The sequence below is a fragment of the Cynoglossus semilaevis genome, chromosome 11 (assembly GCF_000523025.1).
Source record: "Cynoglossus semilaevis isolate Cse_v1.0 chromosome 11, Cse_v1.0, whole genome shotgun sequence".
Lineage (NCBI taxonomy): Eukaryota > Metazoa > Chordata > Actinopteri > Pleuronectiformes > Cynoglossidae > Cynoglossus > Cynoglossus semilaevis.
This window is the reverse complement of record NC_024317.1, coordinates 7490129-7502843: the sequence shown is the minus strand read 5'-3', so window position 1 is coordinate 7502843 and position 12715 is coordinate 7490129. Positions and strand designations below refer to the sequence as shown.

Sequence of the window (12715 nt, the reverse complement as noted above, 5' to 3'; positions counted from 1 at the left end):
TAAGATTGCTTTGATTGTTTAAAACAAACGAGGTCCCATTCAAATATAGTTGTCTTTCTACTGTACGTACACCATGGAGGTTCGAATGCGAGGTTCGAATAAAAAATACATTGTGATAAAAGAGATTGTTCTTTACGTTTACATTTTAAATTTAAAGTATTATTTATTATTATTCGTTATTTAATTGTTATTATTATAATTGTAATGCGTTCGTTTATATGAGCCATACCAAAATTTCATTAAAATTAAATGCAGTTACACAGCCTAGACCGACATGTGGCAGTAAAGCAACAGTCATATATACTTTTTGCCTCCCGACGAAGAAGACGGTAAAGGGGCGTTACCTTCTAGTGAAATACAACGCAGGGCTGATGTGCGTCATGACGCCGAATGTTTGACAGAGTTTTGTCCAGACTTATTCCGCTTCTGTATCCATTCACGTAGTAAACGAGATAAGTACGTTACACTGCAGCTCATAGGTAAATCTAATAACACATTTAAACTATGTCTATGGAGCCTGCAACAGAGGAACGTTCTTTTAGATACAATTTCTTGCCAGCTTAAATGCTAAATCTGTGGAGTGCACCTTAGCTATGAGTTGCTTTGTTTTACATTTTCATCCCTAGGTGTCCGAAAAGTTTTCGTTTATCTCCAGTCGTGTGATAGTGAAAATGTGTGGAAGAACCGCTTGCACTCTTGCTCCTGACGAAGTGAGACGGGCCTCCTCCTACAGAGACCGCAGAGGGCGGAGGCGACGGCCGCGCTGGAGGGATGGAGATTCGGACAAATACCAGCCCTCTTACAACAAGAGTCCCCAGTCCATGAGTCCCGTACTGCTGTCCCAAAGACACTTCAATAAGGTTAGAGCTGTGGACGCTAATTAAAAATGTGGTTATGGTGAAGCACGAGACAAGGACATTTCACATGTTCTGTAGGACAACAGGTACAGAAACATTACAGTTAAGTATAAAACACTGCTGTCAGACATTAGACTGTGATTAGAGTGTTTGAGTGAGACATAAACGAATACATCAATTTGGTCTATGTCAATTAGTAAATGTTTTTATTTTCAGGAAGTAGAATTCACTTATAAAACTGGAAAGCGGTACAATATTTGACATTGCTCAGTTAATCTGTAAATCTCTATTTTTCCAGTCAAAATTGGTTTTGGGGCTGCTGAAAGCCAGGGTGCACTCAGATATTAGCTTTAACAGAGTGAGGGGCCTGTTGAAAGTGATCTTCTTAAGATTTATTTATTAAGAGGCCTTAAAAGGCAACTGATTTCTTTAACCGAAGCAGAGGCTTTAAAATTGTAGACAGACAGTGAATCACAAATCGTTGTTCTTGAATACCTGTGTTCTCAGGAGGCTCCTGCAGATAAATGTGTGTTGGCTTTGATGCGTTGGGGTCTTGTACCTGCGTGGTTTAAGGAGAACGATCCAGGCAAGATGCAGTACAACACCAGCAACTGCCGTAGTGAGAATATAATGGAAAAGAAATCGTACAAGGTGTGTACTAATGAGAAACTTTTACTTTCAGTTAATTTTGTTATCATGATTATCTGGTGCAAGTCTCAATGTCCTCTCCAAAGTTTGCCATGCAAAAAGGACAGCGTTGTGTCATCTTGGCTGATGGATTTTACGAGTGGAGGAAGGAGGAGAACAAGCGACAGCCCTTCTTCATTTACTTCCCTCAGACGCCGAAGGAGAAAACCAAGGATCATGACAACCCTGCGAAGCAAAGAGAGGTTTGTTCTGGATTCTTTTGCAATAACGTAAGTGCAGCACACAAAACAAAAGAAGAGAGAATGCAGCCTCAGAGGAAATTGCAATGGCTAAAAACTTCCTGCACATGAGTTGAGCTGAGGCAGAAATGTGCATGTGCCCACCAGGTGTCTGGATGAGGACAGTAAAGTCATAAAGAAGTCCAAATAATTTTCTTCATTTTGACCATTAAGCATCTCTTTGTGTGTTGGCCAGGAAGGGGATGAAGCATGTGTTTGGAGTGGCTGGAGGTTGCTGACTATGGCTGGACTGTTTGACTGTTGGACTCCACCAGATGGTGGAGAACCTCTTTACTCTTACAGTATAATTACAGTGAATGCAGCGCCAAATCTGCAAAACATCCATCATCGGTAAGGACCTCACCAAACACATTTGTGCCAGTCTCACATGGATGTCAAACTCACTCAACAGACCGAAAGTGAAGTCTCACATGGATGACAAACTCACTCAACAGACCGAAAGTGAAAAACTCTCTATGTTGGGGATCAAACAGGATTGACAGTTATTCAAATCTCGTGCTGAGAATACTACTTTGAGTACTTTGATGTTGATGATTGTACGTGGCTCTGTCAACCGAAGTGAGTGTCGTCCATGCAAATTATATATTTTACCCATGTTATAGAATGCCGGCTGTCCTGGACGGGGAGGAGGAGGTGAGAAAGTGGCTCGACTTTGGTGAGGTGAAGGGTCTCGATGCTGTGAAATTGCTCCAGTCAAGAGACACTTTGACTTTTCATCCTGTGTCAACACTGGTCAACAACACCCGCAACAACAATTCAGAGTGTCTTCAGCCGGTGGATCTCACCATCAGAAAGGTTTGAGATTTTCTAGCTTTTTCTTATCCTGAATCAAATCCCAAATCAAATTGCTTTGCAAGTACAGATTTTTCAGCTACCTTATCTGACCTTTCACCCCCTCCCCCACAAGGAGGCCAAACCCACAGCCAGCAGTAAGATGATGACGAGCTGGCTCAAAAGCAGTTCACCTTCAAAGAGGAAGAGGACTGAAGAGGAGCAGGAAACAAAGACAGAGAGTCAGAAGAAGAGAACAGGACTTCAGCAGTGGCTTAAGGGATCCGACAAGAAACCAAGAACCCAGTAAAGAGTCAAACCAATATCTCCAGTAGTTCCAGAGGACCCCTCCTCTTAGCCCTCCTTTTCTCTAGTTAGATAAGAAACCGTTCTGGCCTTTGTGTTTTTGTGCCTGTAAACTTCAACCGAATGAACCTTCACATCTAGATTATTACCATTATCACACTGTTTAAAGACTTTGTTAATAATAACCGAAATAAACAAGTGTTCTTCATTCAAGATTTTTTTTATTACCCTTATTACTTGAAACGCAAAGACATTGAAACAATGTAAATGCAATGCATTTGCCATATTAATAATATAATAATGATGAATGCCAGTAACCCCCGCATACACGTTTTCCTTATTTCAATGTTGTTTGTTCTGCAATCTATAATGCATGTCAAAGTTATACCATGAACAGACTGGTTAGATGTCAAGCACTGCCAACATGAGCCGATGGCAGAGTCAGGTGTGGAGATTTACATTACAACAATTAGCCGTCGCCCTAAACAATCAACAGTTTTGCAAATATACAAAGTCTTGCGGTAGCAGACAGTAAAAAGAAGCAATAGTACTCGATGAATATTTATTGTATACTTGAGAAGAAAAATAATTCCTCCTGCTCCCCTGGACAATCAGGTAAAATGAGATGCTGAGATAATTTGGTATTGAGAATAACTGAAGACAAGACAAAGCATTTCTCCCACAGCACTGTGCTCTCAGAGTGGGATCCAGGCTTTGCTACAGCTGCATTCATTGTCACGAGTTAATAAAAAAATGACACCCACTAGTGTAACGTACTGTTCAATTAGCTATACTTTTAACTCTATGCCCTTTCTCGTGAAACAATATGCAGTGTAGTAATTGCTCGTGTAGCAATTTTATTTTTCTAAAGATTGCACAAGGTAAAGTTAAATTGTCAAGTGTTAGAGGGTGAGGCAAATAATAGGGGAACAGAGGTGGGTGTTTTCTCGACTGATGCAGCAGTGGTGTTGGTGACCCGTGTTCAGACCTGCCACCAACATCTGCTCTGAGTCATTTGATTGCATATGAAAAAACAGCACTGGAGCATATCATGACACCACCTGCTCAGTTGCTTAATGAGCTCCGTAGAGATGTATATACACTGATGCTGACTGTACACGTGTCTCTGTTGGTATGGTGGCTGTGAGAAGAGGAAATGAAAGTGGAAAGAAAGAAGAAAAGAAATATAACCACAGGGGAAACAGAGCATTCAATACTGCTATGAGTTAAAATTCAGAAAGAAAAAGTGCATGTGACAACTAGGGTGAACATCCTGGTGGTGGCTACAAAGAAACAAACAAATGGGCACAGTGAAGTGCAAGAAAAAGTGCAAATCTGCAGCAGGTATGAGGAGGGCAGCTGAGATGGCGCTCACTATTCTGTTCTGGTACAGATTGCATTCATGCAGACTGAGGAATGCGGCCACATGGTGCTCAAACCAACTCCAAATGTAATTTAATTTCAGCTACAAGAAACCATCCATAGAGTGTTTATACCTGCAGAGTTAGCCGAGAATATGAGATCAGATCAGCAAGGTCTGAACAGGATCCAAGTAAACATCCACCACTGCTGAAGAGGCTATGATATTATAATAAAAAAAAAATACAATTGTTTTGTCCATGATTTTTCATTAGCACAAACAAATATAAAGATAGTATTTCAATCTAACAAATATGTTTCCAAATAAAAGCAGATCAGATTCAACACAGGGTGTGATGACAGCAGCAGTAATGTACATGTAACTGAAGATGAGATTGGCCCAAACCACCACTGCTGTAAATGAGGGGAGGGTGGAGAAAACGTAGGTGGCGAAAATTGTACAAAAAAAAAAAAAAAGCAATGTTTCCACAACACGTTCTTTGGGCTAAGGGACTGGTGCTTATAGAAAATGGGTGACAGGTATTTATAAGGATGTGAGCGCAGCATGTCTGTGTGTGTGGTAATAATATACTCTATGAGTGGGATGTCACTTGTACTGTATTGTTCGGAATCAAGGATTAACACAGTGGGTGATGGGAAAAAGGGGGATATATAGACAAGGCAAGACAGGGTGGTGAGGACAAAAGGTGATCAACCCCCCTCCTCCCCACACCCCATAATGATGATGATGATGATGATCCTCAGAGTTCTCAGCAGCTGCAGGGCTCTGCAGACGGCTTGGCTCGTTCGTTCCTGTCCAGCTTTATGGGCTCGGGAAACTCGTTGTACAGCTCCACCTCAGTCTCCTGAAACCAGACAGTGTTTTGGTCAGTGCTCGCGTTATCTAAAGCTATTCAGCTAAATCTAAATTGTTACATTTTGATTCATTTTCTAAGAAATTATTTTGTCTCTTGTAGCATTGTTAACTTAAACTAAGTATGTGCATGTCTTTTTTACAGAGTCACATGATTAGGGTTTACAACCAACAATAATGTACCAAAACCCTGGATAAATGAAGAAGTGCATTTAATCCTATTAACAGCAACTCCTGCATGGGGTCGCTTTGTGTTTTTCAACAATGTCTCTGCAATCAGCACTCTTCGCTGTAAAAGAGTGACATACAACTACAAAGAATGTACAGAACTCTGAGTCATGGCTGTAAGTAGTATAAAATCACTGATGAGAAAACGCTCATGTGTTGCCTGATTTCTGTCACACACATAATGCTGCAGCTAACATCAATTCAACATGAAAGTTTAATTGCAAGCTTTTTTTATGCAGGGCTGATGTCTGTTTGGATCATGACACAGCAGTCACCTGGCTACAGTCCAGTGTTTACTGGTGTTGCTTAACCCAAGTGACATTAACTCATACTCAAAACAGTACAACAATGTACCACTGTGTACTGACAAATGTGTAACACCCCTATCCCCCCCAAAGACCAGAGGAAAAAGTGGTTGCTATAATTTTCCAGCTGTCCTCCTGTTACCTGTTTAAGAGCATTGCGTGCAATAGTCTGGAAGGCCTGCTCCACGTTGATTGCCTCCTTAGCGCTGGTTTCAAAATATGGGATGTTGTTCTTGCTCTGACACCAAGCCTGTGCTCTCTTGGTTGTGACCTGAAACACAAAGAACGACTGTTAAAAGTAGAAAATAAAGAAATTGTGTGTCCATGTAAGTGCCTTTTTCTTACTACTTAATTTAACTGCAAACGCACATTTCCTTAAATAAAACATAAGCTACAAAGAGTGGGGACTAATAAAATGTGATGACTAAAGTTTTGAAGAAAAACAGAACTAAAACATCAGAGATGGAGGAGCCTGCGGAATTATAGGACATACAATACAAAAATAGTGACAGAAATGAGGTTCTGATTCCACCTGTCTGTTCTCCAAGTCAATTTTGTTGCCAAGCACCACAAAGGGGAAGTTCTCCGGGTCTCGAGGGCTGGCTTGGATCAGGAACTCATCCCTCCAACTGTCAAGGGTCTTGAAGGTGTTGGGCGCAGTCACATCAAAGACCAGAACACAACAGTCTGCTCCACGGTAGAACGCAACACCTAAGGACTGGAACCTCTCCTGACCTGCTGTGTCCCAAATCTGAGGTACACAAGAAATTAAAGACAAGGCATAAAGAAGAAGAAGGAGCTTGTGCCAATTGTGCGACCTATGTATTAATATATATGTTACGTTTGTTTTTTTCACACTGACAGCCACTAGAGGGCACTGGTGTGACTTATACTCCGTAACAACATACATATATATTCTCTTCATTTCCTGACTGGTGCGACTGATAGTCTGGAAAATATGATTAGTGTAACAGTGATTTATGTAAAAAGAGGCAAAAATCAATAAAAAATGCTTTTCTTAAAAAGATTTGTAAAAAGAAAAACATTTAATCAATGAAAACTATTAACTAGCAAGGGTACTCAGTGTGACTATGGAACAATAAGGATCACTGGTAATTATTTCTTTCCTTTTCTTTGTATTCTTGTGTTTGTTTTTTGATATGATAAAAGGTGTTTCAATGAGAGAGGGATTCCTGTGGGAAACATTTCATCATTACCTGCATTGTGACAAGTCTGTCGTCAACCATGACTTCTTTTGTGAGGAAATCAGCTCCTATTGTGGCTTTGTACTGGTTACTGAACTTCTTATTCACATACTGGTTCATCAGTGACGTCTTCCCAACTCTAGATAAAAAACAAAACGTGCCTCTGTTTACAATGGGACACCTGTAATTGCCTTTATGTCATCTACCCAAATATCAAATATAGAAAAGTACTCAACACTCCTCACCCAGAATCTCCCAGGATGATGACTTTGAGTAGTACTTTCTTCCTTGACGTCATTGTACCACAACTGAGAGACAACAAAACAGATTATAGAAGAAAATGGGAATTTATTTTGAGAAACTGGCCAAAGCTGCTCAGAAAGGATTAATACAGCCCTGCCCATGTTGAACCTCTTGATATTGGCCAACTGTTTTGACTGAAAGATGATAGGCTCTGTGAGCATCTTAAAATACACTCCAAAGTTCTAGGAATGAAACTAAGTGCTAGTGTGGTATATTAGATTCCTTCCATTTATAACCAAAAAAACCAAAAACAAAACAAAAACCAATAGGCATGTATCGGCAACACATGTAGGAGTACTAACAATATGAGTGACAAGGAATGATGCAACAGTTAAATACATGTTTTCAATAAAAAAAAAAAGAACATTGAGGCAGATGAGTTCCCATCTGGTAACTGGTGATGGTTTCACTTTAGACCACTAACATTATACTGCTGACATGACAATGTATTAAAAAAATGTTGTTGGCACAATTTTTTTGTTCATTATTTTCTAAAATGTATTTTTCTCAAGTTTTAGTATTACATTTATAGATTTATTAAACTGAAATACTACAGTTCCGTGTTTTTATATCTGTCACTCTCGAACCCTGAACTTTTGCTGCTTCAAGTGGACTACCTCAAGACAGGATGATTAAATCTATGCCTGGTAAATATCTGAAGATCTTGGTTTCAGATAGCAAATCGCAGTGACTTTACCAAGATGTCTGTTGGACTGATAAACCAATATCTGCAAATGTGACATTCTCCATCTGATAGTTTCTGTAGTACCTTTTATATTAAATAATTAATTAAATTAATAATTTAACGTTTTCTTTTATATGTTTTTATATTACATAGATCAAAAACATCACATAGCTATTTAACTAAGAGACAACTAAGCCTCAGATTGACTGTGCTGTACTTCGTGTTTAGTAATCATAAACCACCTACTACAGTTGCACTGGTCAAAGTTCACCGTTTTTATTAAGTGTCCAAAAACATTAGTTTAAGCCCGGATGGAATAAGAAGAAATCATTCGTGAGATAATAAGAAATAAAAGATTTATCCACACATAACTGATTTTGAATAAAACATTGATCGTCTTAATAAAGGATTTTTTCCACTTGTTTGACTCCGTATCAGAGCTATTGTAAAGCAAATGTGGCATAATCTTCACCCCATGACACTGTGTCAGGAACTGATCACATGGTTTAAAACACAGGACTAACGGAACCATGACTTGGCAAGCATGATTAGCATAGCAAGTTAAGGTTTAACACACATAAAATGTACAATATAAGAGGCTCAGGTCAATCTGTTAACGTCCCTGAAAATGTACGCTAATATATCATAAAAGAATAATATACAATATGATCATTGCAAATGGAAATGCTACCGAAACAGCTTAGCATGCATGAATATGTGGCAACTAATACAGTGGTTTATAATCCTCATTGACAATATCGTTATACTTTTAATAAGACTTCTTAAATAAAAGCTGTTTTAAATCGCAAAAATGCGTTATAAATGCAGGAATGGATTTAAGCTAACATTTGGTTAATAATTGGGATTTAGTTTTAAATAAAACTAAGACAACAGCATGTTTCGTTTACGAACAAAAAATATCATTAAGGAATCATAAACTTACCTGACAGAAGATGCTTAGTTTTAAAAAATAAATATCAAAGGTGGTTCTTTTCTTCTGACTCGGTTGATAGCGTTAGCTAAGGCGCAGGCTAATGCTGTGCAGTTAGCAGTGGCCGTAAATGTCTGCCGTTCACAAAACAACACGTCTACAGCCGATATGTTTTTCTCTGTCCGCTCACACTCACAGCTCGCCGTGCGGGTCAAAATTAACGGAGCAGCTGTCGCTCTCTGTGACGCCTCTCTGGCCTATGTGTGGGTGACAGCGAAGAATCAGTACAACTGCAGTTGAATCTTCGCTTTTCCTCCCGTCAGGCTAACGCGTTAGCAGCTACAGTTCGCCTGCACTTCCTCCAAAACAAGCTGCGTCGTTGGGCGCTGACGTAACACGCAAAATACGCCCAACAGCACGGGAACCAGGGGAAAGGCGTTTTAAAGGTTAATGTTTTTTGTTTTTCTAATCTAACGTTTATAACATTAATATTGTCCTTGTGTATAATGTGGTTCTAAAAAGACAGTAAATGATTAATGATCATGAAATTAATGAGGTATATACGTATATATATAACTGTCACACAATATATAATCCATAGTTGAATTTTCCCAAGGGAGCTTGGCCCCAATATGTTGTCAGATGAAATTCACCTTTCAGAGGACCATTATATTTGTCTTCATACAAAAAATCAGTATTTTCTCCCTCAAATGTTAGTAAACTGTTACCATTTCCAATGTTAGAAAAAGTACGTTTTAATTGTCTGCATGTTAGATATTTTAGATGAGTGATTCTGACTAGACCTAATTTAACTTAATTTAAGCGCCAATTCAACAAACACTCACTGTGACATACTAAGAATTATTTTGTATTGGTATGACCATGGTTTCTTCATATTCATATTTCAAATTTAAGTTTGCCTTCTAAATTTTCTAAAATTGCAGTGGGGTTTATGTGAATTTTATGGAGTAGTTGCTCAGTACTAGCGACCTCTGCCGGATAGATTAGGCTATTACTGATGTTTTAAAAACAATATTAAAGAATAGAGCAAAACCTCTCAAGGCAATTGTTTAAGCTTAAGTGTATCCTAAAACTGTATTAAAGTGTATCCTAGCTTTGTGGTGACTTGCTGTGGGTTGCTGTGATTTCACAGAGGCAGACGAAGAGCAAACCAGAGTAACCAACCAACAGCTGCCGTGAAAGCGCGCACTGACGTCATCGCGTCGGACAGAATGTAGCGTCATCCTTCTCTAATGTAGAGCGGCACAGTGGCCTTTCATTGCTGCTCTGCCTCAGCTTTTCTCTTCCACACCTTTGAAATCAAACAGTTTAATTATGACCGTTAAGATGCATATACTTGCCGTTTGCCTGCTTTTCTTAGCTGCAGTGAGCTCCGGGGTTTCAGCGGACGGTTTGGTTAATGAGGATGTTAAGAGAACAGTCGATCTGAGCTCTCACCTGGCCAAAATCACCGCGGATATTGTGTTGGCCAACAAGGGGCATTCCGGTGTCCAGAGCTTCATACTTGCTGTCGAGGAGGACCTGGCCCCGCACCTAGCTTACATCGGAGCATCGGTGAGCTCAACATTAATTGATTACATTGATTAATAAAGCAACCGTAGTAGAGCTTGTTAGCGGCGTTAGCCTGTTAGCAACCGCTCCGTATGAGCAGCACAACATGAGCACATAACTTCTTATGTTGTGCATTGGACACAAATGTGCAACTTTTGTTTGAAGTACACAACTTATGAAAGTTTATTGAATATACATACACAACAGACGGGTGAGTTAGTAAGTGCTAGCTAACTGCTGCAGGCAGCAGCCGGTGGTAAGGGTATCTATTAGCTCTAATGCTAAAAAGCGCAGTTCATTTACTTGCTATCAATGGATTTAAATGCAACTGGAAGTTTGGTTCGCATGAGAGGACTTCATAGTTGATTTGGATGTTATTGCGTTAAAACGATAACTTCCGTAGCGCTGCACATGTTTCCTCTCTGTGTCAGTTTCTCAGTGGCTGAATGACACGTATGCGCTGGCCAGATCACTTCCGTGTGTGACTGGGCATGCCCGTCCTATTCAATGAATGAAGCCGAGCCACAGCGTCCTAATTTGGACGAACTGAACTGTTTCTCGTATAACACAGTTAATAACTCGCGTAAAAACAGTGTAACTATTTGCTGTATTAGATTCTGCGAGGGTTTGCGGAACCATCTACGGTGCAATCATAACATCCGGAGAGTTTGATTGATTAAAAAAAGACCCAAAGTGATCCGCATGAGTGAAATGTAAGGTTAAATTCACATGTGAAACCTAACGGTACAATACTTGCATAATCAATTGAGCACAAAAGGCATTAAATGGCATAAAGACAAAGACATCTATGTCCACAACTGTCTTCATCTTTGTGGATACATACACATATAATACCATGAAACTTCTTTCCTGTTCTAATTAGACGTTACATTTCCTTTAGATTAATTTGAAATAGACTGTGCACTGAACATGATTGTTTCTACAGGTTAAGGGTGATGAAGAGGAAGATGATGGCATGCTTGAACTGCAACAGACAACAATTAAAGGCCAAAGGTGAGAAACTGTTCTAATGTCTTTTAAAGTGATTCTTAAGGGAAATGGAAAATCTAAAATGTAAACAGAAAGTGTATCCACATCCTTACATGTTTTGTTTGTCCAAAAACAAATGCATAACTTTTGTGAATTGTCAGTGCGAACTAAATGTTGACATTTATCTTCTGTCATCTTTTCATGGAAGCGGGGACTTTTACAAAGTACAGCTGCATTCCACACTGGCAGCTGGTGCTCAGCTGAAAGTCAAGGTGGAGATGACGTTCAGCCACGTCCTGAAGCCTTTCCCATCTCAAATCACCCAGGCTGAGCGTCAGCTGGTGGTGTTTCAGGGAAACCACTACCTGTTCTCTCCGTACCCCACCCGCAGCCAGACCACGCGTGTCCGTCTGGCTTCTAAAACTGTGGAGAGCTATACCAAGCTGGGCGGCCCCAGCAAGAACGATGAAGTCATTGAGTACGGACCGTTCCGTGATGTGGCTCCATTCAACGAGGTGGGGCTCTAACTCGGGTCTTTATATTTATTTAACTTTGCCCTTTCCAGTGTTAGGTCTTCAAGACTTTTAAGTTGTTAAAGATTTGGCAGCATTTTTCACTGTGGTACTTTTAAACCTAGTTATTCTTGTTCTACAGACTTATCCAAACAGTCAGTGTTCATTTTTCACATGTATTAAAATGCGTTGTTTTCTGTCACTGCTCAGGACACAATGAAAATCCATTATGAGAACAACACACCGTTCCTCACCATCAGCAGCATCACCCGCATCATTGAGGTGTCTCACTGGGGCAACATTGCTGTGGAAGAGACTATTGATCTGAGGCACACAGGAGCCATCCTGAAGGGACCGTTCTCACGCTATGATTACCAGCGTCAGTCAGACAGTGGCATCTCCTCTGTCAAATCCTTTAAGGTGATCACTTACAAACAATTCTTACCTGCTGTGGTGGTCATTTACAGATTTATTTATTAACAATTGAGAGGATGATAAAAGTGACTAAAGTGCCTCCTTTATCTAACAGACCATCCTCCCAGCCTCAGCCCAGGATGTCTATTACAGAGATGAGATTGGGAATATCTCAACCTCACACCTGCAGGTTCTGGAAGACTCCGTGGAGGTGGAAGTCAGGCCTCGCTTTCCCTTGTTTGGAGGCTGGAAAACTCACTACATCATTGGCTACAACCTGCCAAGCTATGAGTACCTTTACACCCTTGGTGGGTTGATGTCGATGACTCTCATTACATTATTTTTATCTTTTATCCTTGCACATACATTTACGGACATAATGCAGAACCACAATACCCAGCTGGCAACGGGTGCAGGCATCCTCAATTGGGCAAATGCCATCGTAAACAATAACCG

At 40.1% G+C, this 12715-nt stretch overlaps 3 protein-coding genes across 6 annotated transcripts in view; 2 read left to right on the top strand and 1 right to left on the bottom strand.

Moving 5' to 3' along the window:
* The window catches only part of hmces (5-hydroxymethylcytosine binding, ES cell specific), a 3562-nt gene extending 468 nt beyond the window's left edge, over positions 1-3094 (top strand). The window contains exons 1-7 of one of the 4 annotated variants that reach the window (XM_008320319.3): positions 322-456; positions 627-860; positions 1365-1508; positions 1592-1747; positions 1980-2134; positions 2407-2599; positions 2712-3094. In XM_008320319.3, coding sequence (XP_008318541.1) covers positions 672-860; positions 1365-1508; positions 1592-1747; positions 1980-2134; positions 2407-2599; positions 2712-2885 — 1011 coding nt within the window. In that variant the 5' untranslated portion in view covers positions 322-456; positions 627-671 and the 3' untranslated portion in view covers positions 2886-3094. Of the gene's footprint in view, positions 1-321; positions 861-1364; positions 1509-1591; positions 1748-1979; positions 2135-2406; positions 2600-2711 lie in introns of those variants that run through there. The other 3 variants (XM_008320318.3, XM_008320320.3, XM_025059847.1) reach the window with 3 other exon arrangements.
* A 335-nt stretch (positions 3095-3429) lies between these two features.
* Positions 3430-9163, bottom strand: rab7a (RAB7a, member RAS oncogene family). Its single transcript, XM_008320317.3, has 6 exons — positions 8784-9163; positions 7098-7160; positions 6865-6991; positions 6180-6398; positions 5790-5918; positions 3430-5106 (listed from the first exon to the last, which is right to left on the bottom strand). The coding sequence occupies exons 2-6, from the start codon at positions 7148-7150 to the stop codon at positions 5011-5013; spliced, it is 624 nt and encodes a 207-aa protein (XP_008318539.1). The 5' UTR covers positions 7151-7160; positions 8784-9163; the 3' UTR covers positions 3430-5010.
* An 845-nt stretch (positions 9164-10008) lies between these two features.
* rpn1 (ribophorin I) overlaps positions 10009-12715 on the top strand; it is a 5893-nt gene continuing 3186 nt past the window's right edge. Inside the window, exons 1-5 of the mRNA XM_025059846.1 lie at positions 10009-10346; positions 11290-11357; positions 11542-11848; positions 12056-12265; positions 12375-12567. Coding sequence (XP_024915614.1) covers positions 10107-10346; positions 11290-11357; positions 11542-11848; positions 12056-12265; positions 12375-12567 — 1018 coding nt within the window. The 5' untranslated portion in view covers positions 10009-10106. The remainder of the gene's footprint in view (positions 10347-11289; positions 11358-11541; positions 11849-12055; positions 12266-12374; positions 12568-12715) is intronic.